The sequence below is a fragment of the Garra rufa genome, chromosome 24 (assembly GCF_049309525.1).
Source record: "Garra rufa chromosome 24, GarRuf1.0, whole genome shotgun sequence".
Classification (NCBI taxonomy): Eukaryota; Metazoa; Chordata; class Actinopteri; order Cypriniformes; family Cyprinidae; genus Garra; species Garra rufa.
This window is the reverse complement of record NC_133384.1, coordinates 33,652,021-33,667,386: the sequence shown is the minus strand read 5'-3', so window position 1 is coordinate 33,667,386 and position 15,366 is coordinate 33,652,021. Positions and strand designations below refer to the sequence as shown.

Here is a 15,366-nt window from a genome sequence, read left to right as displayed (position 1 = left end):
GAGTTTTGGCATAAAAGAAAAATCAATAATTTTGACCCATACAATGTATTTTTGGCTATTGCTACAAATATACGCCAGCGACTTAAGACTGGTTTTGTGGTCCAGGGTCACGTATGTTGATTTGCTGTTCAAGAAACATTATTATTATTATTATTATTAATGTTTAAAACAGTAACGTACATTTTTTTTAATTATAGAAATTAATACTTTATATAACAAAGATGCTTTAAATTACAAAGATTTCTATTTCAGATAAAATGAATTTTCTTATTTATCAAAGAAACCTGAAAAAAAAATCTACTCCGCTTTTCTTAACATAATAACAAGTGTTTTTTGAGCTGCAAATCAGAATATTAGATTGATTTCTGAAGGATCATGTGACTGGAGTAATAATGCTAAAAAAACAGCATTGAAATCACAGGAATAAAGTACAATTATTAAATTATTAATTAAATTATTAATTTATATTGAAATATAAAACAGTTATTTTAAATAGTAAAAATATTTCACATTTGTTCTGTTTTTGCTGTACTTTGGCTCAAAGTGGTGAGCAGAAAATAGACTTAAAAAAAACATTAAAAGTCTTACTATCAAAAAAATGTTTGACTGGTAGTGTAACTAATATATAAATTGGGATATTTGATCGTTTTTTACAAACTGTGAAAAAACAACTTGTATTTGTTAGTCATACAATTAACATTTAACCTTATGATGGAAAACATGAAATCAAATGCAACGAGGTCTCAACTGCGCTGAAGAGTAAGGTACAAACCTTTTGTTTTCTACATTTTTATTAACCCACCCTCACCCTATCTTTTATTTTGATAGAAACTCTTATTATGAAATATGGCACTTCCGGTGGGCGTTAAAGGAGCGTTCACACATGTCTCCCCACACGTTGTTGTGGGCATGAGAAAAAGTACTTTACGTTTAAAAGGCTTTCGTCTTTTTGTAATATATATACGTATAGCAGAATTATTACCGTAATTACATATTAATGAGGGACAGTACGTCATCTGTCTCCTAAAGGCTGTGCGTAACTGTAAGAACACGTGTTTTATAGTCATGGGGGATCTTGTTGAGTTGGTCGCTGGCTGTTATGAGCAGATAGTGTTTGGATATCGAGTGTGTCCTGGTGATAAGGTAATTATATATATATATAATTTTTAATTGTCGTAATTTTACAAACAGACCTATTATTGTTATAATAGCTTACTTTGATAACATTTGAATCTTTATTTTAAATATAACCTTAGTTCTAAAGTTGTTCATGTCTGTTTTAGGAGTGGACAATTGAGCCCAACTTTACCCATCATGCACACACAGCATCACTGACAGCAGTTTCATCCAGCGATCAGTTCATAGCCACTGGAAGCCAAGATGAAACCATTCAGCTGTATGACATGAGCAAGAAGATTGAACATGGGGCTTTGTTGCACCATGATGGTGAGGACATTTAGCATTATTTTGTGTTGGTTTATTTCTAATTTGTCCTAAAAGAGTCTGGCTTCAATGTTTATAAGCGTATAAATTGTAAGCTCACCTTCTCGGCAGGTACTATCTCATGTCTGGAGTTTTATGGCGTGTCCCATTTACTCAGCGGAGGACAAGATGGGCTCATCTGTGTGTGGAGCACCAAAAAATGGGAATGTTTAAAATCCATCAAGGCTCATAAGTAAGTCATCCAAAATGTGCTACTATCCAGACGTTTTGGAAAGAAATTAGTGCTTTTATTTAGTGAGGATGTATTAAATTGCTCAAAAGTGACAGTAAAGACATTTACAGTGCCTTGCAAAAGTATTCATACCCCTTCATTTGTTTCACGTTTTGTTGCAGCATTATGTTAAACTGCTTTAAATTAGTCTTTCCCCACATCAATTTACACTCCATACAACATAATAATGACAAAGCAAAAACCAGATTTTACAAATGTATTAAAAATAAAACACTGAAGCAAGTACATTGCATAAGTATTAATGCCCTTAACTCAGTACATGGTTGAAGCACCTTTACAGCCTCAAGTCTTTTTGGGTCTGATGTGACAAGCTTTGCACATCTGCATTTGGCAATTATCTGCCATTCTTTGCCTCACCTTTTCACCTCTCAAGCTCTGTCAGCTTGGATGGGGGCTGGCAGACATTTTCTAGAGTCCTAGTTGTTCCAATCGTCTTCCATTATGGATAATGCTTCTGTGAACCTTCAATGCAGCAGATTTTTATCTGAGATTTTTATCAGTCTGTCACTGAGCTCTACAGGCAGTTATCTTGATCTCAGGACTTGGTTTTTGCTCTGATATGCATTTTCAGCTGTTAGACCTTTTCTGAGAGGTGTGTGCCTTTCTAAATCATATTCAAATGAATTTGCCACAGTTTAACTCCACTCGAAGTGTAGTAACATCTAGAAGCAATATGAATGCTCCTGAGCTAAAGTGTCCCAGAAAAGGGTATGAATACTTATGCAACGGGATCTTTTAGTTTTTTTTATTTCTTATTATTTTTTATTTTGTGCTTTGTCATTATGGTGTATGAGATGTAGATTGATGTGGGGAAAAACGTAATTTAAAGCAGTTTAACATAAGGCTGCAACATAACAAAACATACAAAAAAAAGGAGTATGAATACTTTCGCAAAGCACTGTATAATGTTACAAAAGATTTCTGTTTCTGTTTTTTTTCATCAAAGAATCCTGAAAAAAATATTGAATGGTTAAAAAAATTAAGCTGCACAACTGTTTTCAACACTGATAATAATACTGTTTTTTTGAGCAGCAGATCATCATATTAAAATGATTTCTGAAGGATCATGTGACACTGAAGACTAGAGTAATGATGCTGAAAATTCAGCTTTGCGTCAGAGGAATAAATTACACTTTAATATATATTCGAATAGAAAACAGTTAATTGAAATAGTAATACTTTTTCACAATATTGCTGTTTTTACTGTGTTTGAAATCAAATAAACGCAGCAATGGTGCGCATAAGAGGCTTTCAGAAATAATTGTACTGACCCAAAACCTTTATTTATCCAATGTAAAAATGTGACAATCTGGGTTTTATTTGTTTAGGGGTCATGTTACTTCACTCTCAGTACACCCTTCTGGAAAACTCGCACTCTCTGTTGGAACAGACAAGACTTTGCGGCAAGTACACAGACGTTTTATGTTTATGAATATCAAAAATCCTGGTCTGATTGTTAAAGCTGTTTTATTTGCTTGTGTTGTTCAAAACAATTGTTTTAATGGCAAAATTGATCTTATTACAGAACGTGGAATCTTATTGAAGGACGTTCAGCTTTCATCAAGAATATTAAACAAAGTAAGTGCAATCATAATTTGTTATACTTTCTGATTCTGTATTTTCTTTGTTTTTCCATCTTTTTAAATTATTTTCTATCCACCTTTTTCTTCAACGCTGAAGAAAGTTTATGACTTCCGGTTCATTATCCGCTATAGGGAAGTAATAGGGAATAACAACGCGCAGTTAACGGCAAAATTCTTTGCACTACAAACTAGTGTGTTCGTAATTAAGTTAACACATTAAAATAATATGGTAAGACACACCAATTTGCAATGTCAAGCAGCAAAACAAGCAGTTTTAACAGCTAAAAATAGCTGGACGTGGATGCGATCGGAAGCCAGACCTATAAAATGTACAACTGCCCGCTCTTACAGGAAGAAAAAGGTGAATGGTGGAATTATTATATTATATTGAGAAAGTTAAACTTCTCAGTATAATCAAAACCTTCAATAAAAATAATAAAGGTGTCTTGCATGTGAAATAAGCAGTGTGTAATAACGTTTTGCAGATGCAGAGATCGTGTTGTGGTCACCAAATGGAGATCAGTATGCAGTGGTTGTGAATGATCAAGTGGACATTTACCTTCTGCAATCTGCCACAATTATTGGATCCTTTTCTTTCACAAAAAGGATTTCATGTGTGAAGTTTCTAAAGGTAATCAATCTTATTGATGTTGCATGCAAGACAACCAATGATATACACTATATTGCCAAAAGTATTGGGACACCCTGTTCTAATTAACAGGTTTGACTACTGTAGTAAGCAACAGCTTTGACAGGACTCTTCTATACTAATATGACAATGTCTCTGTGTATAAGGCAAGGTACAAAAATAAAAGATTGATTCGGTCAGTTAGTGTGGAAGGTCTGCAGAAAGCAAAGTCCTAATCCCAGCTGAACATCTACTATGGGTACAGTCATTTTAGACGCTTCCAAAACAGTTGCAACAGAGATGGAAATACAATTTATAAATACATGAATTGTATCTTTGTTGCCACAGTTTTGGAATTGCCTTTTTCTGTTCTAAAAAAGGGTGTCCCAATACTTTTGTCCATATAGTGTATGTACAAGTCATTGGTGCTTGGTGATGAGTTTTGCATTTAAAGTCACACCAGAGGTGTTCAGCTGAGATTAAGACCAGTCAAGTTCTTCCACACTGATTGAATCATTTCTTTTTGAACCTTGCCTTATACACAAAGGCATTGTCATGTTAGAGTCCAGTCAAAACTGTTGCTGTAAAATTAGAAGCACACAATTCCCTAGAATATCATTATCTGCTTAAACATTAAGATTTGAACTCATGGAAATTACTAAATTAGTCAAACCTGTTCATTAGAAGGGGCTGTCCAAATCCTTTTGGCAATATAGTGTGTCTATTAAAGGGATGGTTCGGAGTAGAATTGACTTCATTGCTATGCACTCCGAAGCCCATGTAAATACCCCATCCGAAGTTTTTTTTACCTTAGTCAAACATTTATGGAGATATTATAGTTTTTCGAATTGCTTGTTACAGGAGTGAATGGTACATGTGATGTATCTCGTAAATTGCACCACTAAACGTGCAAGTAATCTTACCAAACTTGTACAGTAGTGTAAATAGGTTATGTACTCACAAAACGCTGCATCAGAACATTTGTAAGTCCACCATGAGTGTTTTAAAAACACGTTTTACCCGAGAACTACTAGTCTCAGAAACAAGTCGACGTCACTTCCCTGGTTTGAAAAAAGTACGTAAAAGTCCTCCTACTACATCTGTGTGCATGTCAACTTGTAGGAGGACTTTTACGTGCTTTTTTCAAACCAGGGAAGTGACGTCGACGTGTCGCCATTTGTAGTTTTTGAGACTAGTAGGGATCGGCTAAAACGTGTTTTTAAAACACTCATGGTGGACTTACAAATGTTCTGATGCAGCGTTTTGTGAGTACATAACCTATTTACACTACTGTACAAGTTTGGTAAGATTACTTGCACGTTTAGTGGTGCAATTTACGAGATACATCACATGTACCATTCACTCCTGTAACAAGCAATTCGAAAAACTCTAATATCTTCATAAATGTTTGACTAAGGTAAAAAAAACTTCGGATGGGGTATTTACATGGGCTTCGGAGTGCATAGCAATGAAGTCAGTTCTACTCCGAACCATCCCTTTAAGTCCGTTTTAGTTCTAGCTTGCGATTAAAGGAGCCCCTTTTTACAATATGTAATATAAGTCTCAAATGTCTCCAGAATTCAGTCTCTTTTCTCCATGTCTCTTCAAGAACACACTCTTGGCTGTGGGAGGAGACGATGAGAGCGTGCGTGTCTATGACGTAACCTCACAGAAGTGTGTCTGCGAGTTCAAAGCACACGAGAACAGGTGTGACCGCCACTTTTCATTAAAGCAACCTTTCATTAAAAGTGCATGTCAATCCAAGTGAATCTAGAGCATGCATCAAAAAAAGTAGGGATGCACCGAAATGAAAACTCTTGGCCGAAGCTGAACAAAATTACACACTGGGCCAAAGGCCAATTACCGAACAAGGTTTTTTTGTGTTTTTTTCCCCCCATGTATTTTGCCAATTTTTAAATGGATAAATTAAATTAAATAGCCAATATTTGCTTTTTACAGTTTTGTCTTGCTATTCAAAGAAAAAAATCAAATACAAAACAATTTAAAGATATTTAACACTAAACATTTTAACATTCTAGTAGACATTATAGCATACCAACAAAGCACAATTTAACTTAAAATGAATAAGTTAGTGAAATAATATTCTTTGGCCATTTTTAATGTTGTAAATGTACAAATAAATGCAGCTGTTGTAATGATTAGCATTATTTTTGTGTTACTTTCTTATTTTATTTAACAGAACAACAGTAAATCTACAATACTAACATTTATGAATGTTGATTTTTATTTTATTTTTTTATTTTTTTGGTGGAAACCCACAAGAAGACCTCAGTACTACTTTTTGCAGATTTCCCTCGTGCATTGGACTTTGGCTAAGGAGCTTGTGTAGCGCTGTCACAATAAATACAATTCGTGTGTGTATTACACAACATAACATTCTGTAGCTTATTTACTAATGGTTTAAGGACATTTTGCGATTTCAGTCATCATACAGTAACCAGCAACAACCACTGCTTTCTCTTCTCATGAAAGACATGTGATGCAATACTAAAAAGTCTCTCACTGTCTGTGGTTGTAATGATTTTGCGTCTTCCTCGGACAGTTTTAAATGTTTCCACACTGTCGACATGTTTGCTGCATTAGTACGCGCCTCTATTTGATCACATCACGTCAGTGTTCGGTATAATTTATTCTGCCTTTTCGCTTATTCCGACAAATAATTTCGGTTGCCGAACATTCGGTGCATCCCTATGAATAAGTGAGGTCTATATTTGTTATTGTTATATTCATCTGCTTTTTTTTCCCTCAGAATAAAAGCCATTGAGAGCTTCATGAAGGATGATTTTTGCGTCCTTGTTACGGCATCAAACGATGGATTCATTAAGTTGTGGAAACTCAATCTTGAGGTATTGTGTTATCTTCTTTGCTAGTAAATATAACAGACGCGAGTGTTTTTTTTTAGCTTTGAGATGAACCATTTTAGACATAAAGATATTTTAGCCTTTGATTATTTTATGTTCACTCTTTCCTCATACAGAACCTCGAGACTCCTTCCCTGCTTGGCCAGGTGAACACCACTGCCAGACTCACCTGTCTTTCTGTTTGGAAACCTGGTGAGGCGAAAGAGACGATTACTGAATCTGCCAAGCCTGAAACTTCTGAAGGTGTGGTTACATTTACCAGGACTTCAGTGAATTTTTCACAGGGGAAATCCTGTTGTTTTAATAGTTGTTCTTGGTTTGAAAGAGACTTCTGTGTGAGCTTGAAAACAGAACCTGTGAAATATAGCTGACAATACATTAATGCGATCTCACCTTAAAGTGATAGTTCACCCAAAAAAGAAAATTCATTAAAAAGTCATCATTTACTCACCCTCAGCTTGTTAGAAACCTCTATGAGTTTCTTTCATCTCTTGAACCCATAAGATGATATTTTAAAGAATGCTTGTAACCAAGAAGTTGCTGGTAGCCATTGACTTCCATAGAATTTTTGATCATTCTATAAAAGTCAGTGGATACCGCCAGCTGTCTGGCAACCAACATTCTTCAAAACATCATCTTTTAGGTTCAACAGAAGAAAGAAACCCATACAGGTTTGGAACAAACTGAGGTTGGCGGGTTTGTACAAGGTAATTAAAGTGCTTAAATCTATTAGAATTTGAAAGAGAAGACATTGTTTGATAAGTGAGATCTCTGATTGAAGTCCTTAAAAAAAATAAAAATAAAATAAGTGCTTGAAAAGTCCTTGAAATTCCTGGAATTTATTTTTAACAATATCTGTACAATATTTTACAATATCTGGGTTGAGTTAATGACGACAGATTTTTTTTTTTGTTTGTTTATTTTCAAATGTCCAAAAAGTCAAGAGTGCTCTGTGGTTTGAATTAGAGCAGTGACCATAATTACATATTAAGAGTTTAAATGTTTTCCAGACACAGAGTGGTCAAGGGAAAAATGTATTAATATCTATATCTGTTCTCAAAACAGATGTTGTGGAGCCCCCAAAACCATCCAAAGGTAAAAGAGTGAGGCTACAAGGAGAAGAGGTGATTCTAGAAGAAAGCAGCTCCACAAAACAAGGAAAAAAGAAGAAAAAACAAAAAGTGCAATAAAGAATTTTATTAAAATCATTGCTGTTCTGTGTCCTGTCTTGCCTGTCATAATCATGTCAACACTGCAGTTGTTTACCATGAGCATTGTAAGTAGTAAAGAAAAAATTGAATTCCAGGTAAATGAAAGAACAAATAAACATAAATCTGAAAAATAAACGTGTTGTTATCTGCGCATGTGCACTTTTATTTTGAAAATCGCTAGTGCAGTGTTTCAGGAAGTTAAAACGTGGACATGCTTTAGCGTTTTTTCTAGCAGTCAATACGTCTTTTTGTTAATTTTAAAGATAAGCGTGTAAATATGGCTGTGGATTGGCTTGGTTATGGTTATGCAGCTCTAATAACGATTGGAGGGATTGTTGGTTATGTTAAAGCAGGTGAGATCTCATGCATGCGACTAACGACTGTGTTTAGTATTCTGGTTTAGTTTTAGAGTAGCTAGTATATTTAAAACACGTTTAAAATATTTCAAATGAATGAAAGTAGAATTTTGCATGCAGATAAAAGTGAATTTACCTTTAAGGTGTGATGCACTTTGTTATAGCGTAAGATTTTGTTTGTTTGTTTGTTTACGCACTTTACCTGAACTATACCGGAACTTCCTAATATGGTCAGATGTCTCATGTTCTCGCTTCCTGCTGCAGGTAGTTTTATCTCTCTGGTTGCTGGGCTGATTTTTGGCATTGCAGCATTTGTTGGTGCTTATCAGATGTCAAAGAATGTCAAAGATATCTGGGTTTCACTGGGTAAGTCTCTGTTTCAGTTTCCAGAAGATATATATATATATATATATATATATATATATATATATATGAATAAGGCTCATATATGACATTAACAGACTTTGTTTTATATTTTTAGGCACCTCTGGATCACTGACTGCTTTAATGGGAGTGAGATTTTTGAGTTCATGGAAGATTATGCCAGCTGGACTCTTGGCAGGAGCGAGGCAGGAATATTTTATTTTAGCTATTAGTCTTTTATATATTATACATACATTTATTCATTCAAAAAGACTTCCCAGATACAGTTGAGGTCAAAAGTTTACGTACACATTGCAGAATCTGTAAATGTTAATTATTTTATGAAAATAAGAGGGATCGTACAAAATGCATGTTATTGTTTATTTAGTACTGACCTGAGTAAGATATTTCATGTGAAAAATGTATAGTCCACTAGCGAAAATAATAGTGGAATTTATAAAAATTACTCCGTTTAAAAGTTTACATATGCTTGATTCTTAATACTTTTTTTTGTTTTGTTTAGTGATACTTGTTCATGAGTCCATTGTTTGTCCTCAACAGTTAAACTGCCCGCTGTTCTTCAGGTCCCACAAATTCAGTTTTTTCAACATTTTTGTGTATTTGAACTCTTTCCAACAAAGAATGTATGATTTTGAGATCCATCTTTTCACACTGACCGACTCATATGCAACTATTACAGAAGCTTTAAACACTCACTGATGCGCTTCAGAAGGAAAAACGATGCATTAATAGACGGGGTGAAAACTTTTGGAATTTGTAGATCAGGGTAAATTTAACAAACTAGGTTTCTTTTGTAGCTTCTGAAGGGCAGTACTAAACGAAAAAAAATATGAGATTTAGGCAAAATAATAAAAATGTACACATCTTGATTCTGTTCAAACGTTTTCACCCCTAGCTCCTAATGCATTGTGTTTCCTTCTGGAGCATCAGTGAGCGTTTGAACCTTCTGTAATAGTTGTATATGAGTCCCTCAGTTGTCCTCAGTGTGAAAAGATGGATCTCAAAATCATCCAGTCATTGTTGAAAAAGGTTCAAATACACAAAAATACTGAAAAAAACACTATTTGTGGGACCTGAAGGATTTTTCTGAAGAACAGCGGGCAGTTTAACTGCTCAGGACAAACAAGGGACTCATGAACAACTATCACTGAAGAAGAAAAAAACATCATGTGGATCATTCAGGTAACAACAGTATTAAGAATCAAGTGTTTGTAAATTTGAATGGCGTCATTTTTATAAATTCAACTATTATTTTCTCTTGTGGACTATATGTAAACATCTTTTTTTATGTGAAATATCTTCAGGTCAGTACTAAATAAAAATGCATATTGTATGATCCCTCTTACTTTGGTAAAATAATTAACATTTTGCAGACTCTGCATAGTGTATGAAAACTTTTGACTTCAACTGTATCTAAAATGTTCGCATACAGACAAAAAATAAAATAGCTAGGAATACTTGATATTAACATGGACAAATGCATTATTTTGGTTGTTGAATTATGTTTGGTTCTTTGTCTTTGCAGTTTGTTGATGTTCCTGAGGATTGGTGTGAAAGTGCTCAAGAATTCACAAAAGAAGAAAAGATGACACCATTCACAAACTGTACTTGCAGATCCTGGGGAGATCCACTGACATAGTTTCATTAGAAATTTTACACAAGATTCAATTTCAGTTTGGGTTCATACAGAAGTGCCTTCATCTCTGTAGATGAACAAATCACAGCAAATTAAATGCCTTTATTAAGTTTCAAATATGTGTTACAGTTCACATTCTCCTCAGTCTCTATTTGAAATTCCTGAGAAATATTTGATAATAGCAAGTACAGATCTATAACTCACTTATCTAAAGGTTTTATGACCAAAGACGTTATTCATACACAGCATGATGTTACTCACAGACTGAGATGTATTTACTTTGACCTATAGAGGGCCCCAAAATCTTTTAATAAAACCAGTATTTTTAGACAAATGGTTGTTCCTTTTAAAGCATATAAAGACGTATCATACTTGAAATGTTTTTTTATTCTGTTTTTTTTTTCACTGTACAAATCACAAGTGTAACCATCTTCATTATTGGTAAATCTTCATTTTTACACTGTAAACGTTTTATTATTATCATTATTATTAAATAACGTTTTAAAATAAAATACAATTTCAGTATTTTACTTAAAAAAAATGAAAATATTTGAAATTTCCAATTTCTGAGTAGAACTTGTTTATGCACCATTTTTTTCTGAGGAAAAATTAAATATAAGGTAATAATAAACTATATATAAGGTGTATAAAAATTAAATGTGAAATACAGTGTGACATTTAATTAAATGTGATTTTTTATGAAATAGACTAAAAAAAGTGTTTTCTTGTAAAACGCATTTCAGTAACGTCAAAAGGAATATTTTTTAGAATTATCTGTAATGCTTTTTGATTCATGTTTTATTAAACAAACGTATCATTTATTATAATCACATTTTAAGTGGTTTACTTTTGTTACTATATTGTTCCACACTCGGAATACATCAGGTGTGCTCATTAAAAGTCTCATTAGTGAGTGTATAGTGTCTCAGGAGTATATAGCAGTCTCCATGCTCAAATAATCTAGACTACGATCCATCCAGAAGCCTCAACGGGGCTTTAGTAGCACAAATCACCGAATTCGTGAGCAAAAACGCACCTAGATGACCCCATATGTGTCCACCGGTTTTGTGTGGATGGGCTTTTGGTTTCTTTACGGTAAGGTGGACCTGCACTGTCAGCACAGGCAGATGTCAGGTGATCCACCGACTATTGCGCGTAGGTTGGACTGTAAGAAAACACAAAATGACATTTTGTAAATACAAGAGCATCATTTTGGGATTACGCGTGGCTGGAAAATGCACCGTGCGCTGTCAGCTCATGTGATGATGCGCTAAATCACTGGGAATAGAGCGTTTGTTGTGTATTTATGATCAAATATCAGCCGTGAGCGCCTGGCCAGCACATCATGGGGCTGTGTTACAGTCTGCGTCCCCGCTTGTTTGGGGACCTCAGTGGATCCATTTCCAACGCCAACTCGGAGTCAGACCACCAGCCTCCGGATCCCGGGATGATGATGATGCCGTCGTGCGTCCGGGGCTCCAGGCAGCACGACGAGGACTCTGGGGGGAACAGCGGGAAGACATCATCCACCTCCCCTTTACGCGCCGGAGACGCCGGCAAGATCCCGGCCGGGGAGCTCCGCCGTGGAGACGCGGACAGAGCGCTCATCCAGAACGGAGGAGGAGGAGGTGGAGGTGGAGGAAAGAAGAGGCTGCAGCTGCTCCAGACTCCCAGCAGCGCCCAGAAACACAAGAACTGGGACAAACTGGTGGTGGTCGAGGAGAAGGAGGCCGAGAAGGAGGCCAAGAAAGTCAGTAAGAACATTGACAGGGCCTTGAAGGAACTCAAACGGGAATACAAACAGACGCATCGGCTGCTGCTCTTAGGTGAGTGATGCTGCCTTACCCACTCAACACTGCCTTTCTTCGTCTTGTTTTTGTCGTGTTATTGAAAAAGTGCATGCATTGACGTCATACAGCCGTGCTAAAATTGTATGCTAACACAAATACATTCTGAGTATCATAACGCCTCATAATACTTTTAGAGATCAGTCAGTTTATTTGAACGATTGTAATGTTTACGTTGTTATTTTTGACACATATCTAAATATTTATACTTTATAAAATAAACGATATGAATTATGGATATTTTCGTAGTCATAATTATAATAATGCCAATTATGAATACGTTATGTATTTCAAAACAATTAGATTTGTGTAACTGAATGTGTGAAAAGTGTACATTATATACGTTTTAGGGCTGCAAAACGATTAATCGCCATTATTTGCATTCAAAGTTTGTTTATATATGTGTGTGTACTGTGTATATTTATTATGTATATATAAAGACACACACATGCATGTATCAAGACAAACTATGTTAGATTTAAATACAAAATATTTCGATTTATTTATATATGTGACCATAAGGGTCAATATTTAAAAATTAAGATATAACATATCTATATAAAAAAGCTCAATAAATAAGCTTTCTAGTGATATATTGTTTGTTAGAATAAGTCAGTATGTGAAAATATGGTATCTGAAGTTGCAAAAAAATACAAATATTGAGAAAATCAAAAAAAAACAGTGAACATTGTTAATAGTTTTAGGGCTGCAAAACGATTATTCGCGATTATTCGCATTCAAAGTTTGTTTACTGTGTATATTTATTATGTATATAAAGATACGCACATACATGTATTAAGACAAAATATGTTAGATTTATATACAAAATATTTAGATTTATATATATGTGACCCTGGATCACAAAACCAGTCACTATTTTGAAATTGAGATATGAAATATATATAGCTTTCTATTGATGTATGGTTTGTTAGAATATGGGAAAATATGTTATCTGCAAAAAAAATCTAAATATTGAGAAAATCGCTTTTAAAGCTGTCCAACTGAAGTTCTTAGCAATGCATATAACTAATCAAAAATTAAGTTTTGATAAATTTACGGTAGTAACTACAAAATATCTTCATGGAGCATGATCTTTACTTAATATCCTAATGACTTTTTTGCATAAAAGAAAAATGATAAAAAATGTTTTATTCATTTAATTTTGACCTATACAGTGTATTTTTGCCTATTGCTACAAATATACCCGTGCTACTTATGACTGGTTTTGTGGTCCAGGGTCACAGTAGGGTCAGGGTCACAGTACATAGACATAGTATGAAAAAATAAACTTTTATTTTGAATGCGATTAATCATGATTAATTATTTTGCAGCCATAAATAATTTAGTATTATTGTCATTTGGAAGTGCATTTGCTATTTGTTTTAATGCATTGCATTGCATTAAAAGTATAGCAGGTAAATATGATCATGTGTAATAACTGGGGTTACAATTATTTATTACAAAATATAAAGATATATTGCTTTGTTGTGTGAAAAAATATTGATGCATGTGTTATTTTATCTGTCTATTTAGTTTAGGTTAACTCTCTTATTTGCAATTTTGTGCCTTTAAATATAAGAAAACTTACAAATAAATGTAAAAAATTATATTATCCTCTTCCCATGAACAATTAATGGATCAGGTGATGATGATGATGATGATGTAAGTGAGCACGATATCAGAAAATAAAAACTGAGCTCATACTTTTTCAGTCAGGACATGATGTTTTGATAAGATACTAAGTCATAGTAAAAGAATCTATTACTTTGACCTCTGAGACACTGAGAACTCACGCAAATATCCTGATAGTTCATTTAATGCTGGAAACCAGCTAGACAAGCTGCTAAACTATACACATGCATGTTTGATTTTAAACACTGCACTATATGGAAACAGAATAGTGTCTGTGAAATACGAGTACTATTCTGTATTTAAATGCAGTAAAAGCATTTTGTCTTTATCTGAAGATTAGTTTTCCAGATATGTCTTTAGTACTGGACTGTAAAGTTTGGTATGTTGCTAAGTGATGCCTGTGCTGATTATATACTGAAACAGTTTGTGTGGTAACGTGTTTCCAAAGACATGAGTCATTAAGACTAAAGGTATTAGACTTAATGCCAATTGATTTCATTCATTTATTGCTACTGATAACACCATGAACTGGCTGACTTTGTAATCCACACTGGGACTTTACGATTATATGGTGCTATATCAAAAGACACAGAGGCGTTATTAAGGGTACAGTTTATCAAAAAAAAAAAAAACTTGAATTTGAAAAATGACTCACTCTTACGCCATTCAAGATGTAGAGTGTGCTTCTTCATCTGAACAGATCTGGAGAAATTTAGCTTTACAAACTTGGATCCTCTGTGGTGAATGGGTGCCATCAGAATGAAAGTCTAAAAAGCTGAAGTAATCACTAAAGTGCATCAATTATTGCTTTATTAAATGAAAACCTGTGTGTTTTTAAGAAAATAATTCAGTATTATCATGTTTTAACTTCACTGTAAAAAGCTTTCGCCAGATGCATCTTTGGCTTAAATTTTTTAAGTTAAATCAACTTAAAACTACAAGTCATTTTAACTTATTACAATAAAAATGAGGTGATTTAACTTGTGAGTTGAAATGACTTAAGTTGATTTAACTTAACATTTTAAAGGAACACTCCATTTTTTTTGGAAATAGGCTCATTCTCCAACTCCCCCCGAGTTAATAAGTTGAGTTTTACCGTTTTGAAATCCATTCAGCCGTTCTCCTGTTCTGGCGATATCACTTTTAGCATAGCTTAGCATAGATCATTTAATCCTATTAGACCAATAGCATCGCGTTCAAAAATGACCAACGAGTTTCCATATTTGTTGTATTTAAAACTTGACTCTTCTGTAGTTATATCGTGTACTAAGACCGGTGGAAATGCAAAGCTGCGAGTTTCTAGGCTGATAAGATTAGGAACTACACTTCCATTCCGGCGTAATAGTCAAGGAAGTTTGCTGCCGTAATATGGCTGAAGCAGGCGGAGTATTATCAGAAATGAGTTCCCAGCTAGTTTAGCATTTGCACATGTGCTACGTGGTATTACTGCTCCTGCTTCGGCCATATTACGG

The 15,366-nt window shown here is 34.4% G+C and overlaps 3 protein-coding genes across 3 annotated transcripts in view; all 3 read left to right on the top strand.

Moving 5' to 3' along the window:
- The first annotated feature begins 870 nt into the window (after positions 1-870).
- On the top strand, positions 871-8,036 carry pak1ip1 (PAK1 interacting protein 1). Its single transcript, XM_073830956.1, has 10 exons — positions 871-1,143; positions 1,284-1,446; positions 1,555-1,675; positions 3,064-3,138; positions 3,261-3,313; positions 3,804-3,949; positions 5,556-5,653; positions 6,717-6,813; positions 6,945-7,071; positions 7,894-8,036. The coding sequence occupies exons 1-10, from the start codon at positions 1,066-1,068 to the stop codon at positions 8,016-8,018; spliced, it is 1,083 nt and encodes a 360-aa protein (XP_073687057.1). The 5' UTR covers positions 871-1,065; the 3' UTR covers positions 8,019-8,036.
- Positions 8,037-8,160: 124 nt separating this feature from the next.
- On the top strand, positions 8,161-11,164 carry tmem14cb (transmembrane protein 14Cb). Its single transcript, XM_073830960.1, has 4 exons — positions 8,161-8,392; positions 8,660-8,761; positions 8,877-8,964; positions 10,305-11,164. The coding sequence occupies exons 1-4, from the start codon at positions 8,317-8,319 to the stop codon at positions 10,366-10,368; spliced, it is 330 nt and encodes a 109-aa protein (XP_073687061.1). The 5' UTR covers positions 8,161-8,316; the 3' UTR covers positions 10,369-11,164.
- Positions 11,165-11,526: 362 nt separating this feature from the next.
- gnal2 (guanine nucleotide binding protein (G protein), alpha activating activity polypeptide, olfactory type 2) overlaps positions 11,527-15,366 on the top strand; it is a 41,823-nt gene continuing 37,983 nt past the window's right edge. Inside the window, exon 1 of the mRNA XM_073830954.1 lies at positions 11,527-12,241. Within this exon, the coding sequence (XP_073687055.1) occupies positions 11,761-12,241 (481 nt within the window). The 5' untranslated portion in view covers positions 11,527-11,760. The remainder of the gene's footprint in view (positions 12,242-15,366) is intronic.

Coding starts and splice junctions, on each gene's coding strand:
- pak1ip1 (XM_073830956.1), top strand. CDS start 1,066: ATGGGGGATCTTGTTGAGTTGGTCGCTGGCTGTTATGAGCAGATAGTG. Junction 1,144..1,283: donor GAGTGTGTCCTGGTGATAAG/GTAATTATATAT, acceptor TGTCTGTTTTAG/GAGTGGACAATTGAGCCCAA. Junction 7,072..7,893: donor CAAGCCTGAAACTTCTGAAG/GTGTGGTTACAT, acceptor TTCTCAAAACAG/ATGTTGTGGAGCCCCCAAAA.
- tmem14cb (XM_073830960.1), top strand. CDS start 8,317: ATGGCTGTGGATTGGCTTGGTTATGGTTATGCAGCTCTAATAACGATT. Junction 8,762..8,876: donor AGATATCTGGGTTTCACTGG/GTAAGTCTCTGT, acceptor TTATATTTTTAG/GCACCTCTGGATCACTGACT. Junction 8,965..10,304: donor GGACTCTTGGCAGGAGCGAG/GCAGGAATATTT, acceptor TTGTCTTTGCAG/TTTGTTGATGTTCCTGAGGA.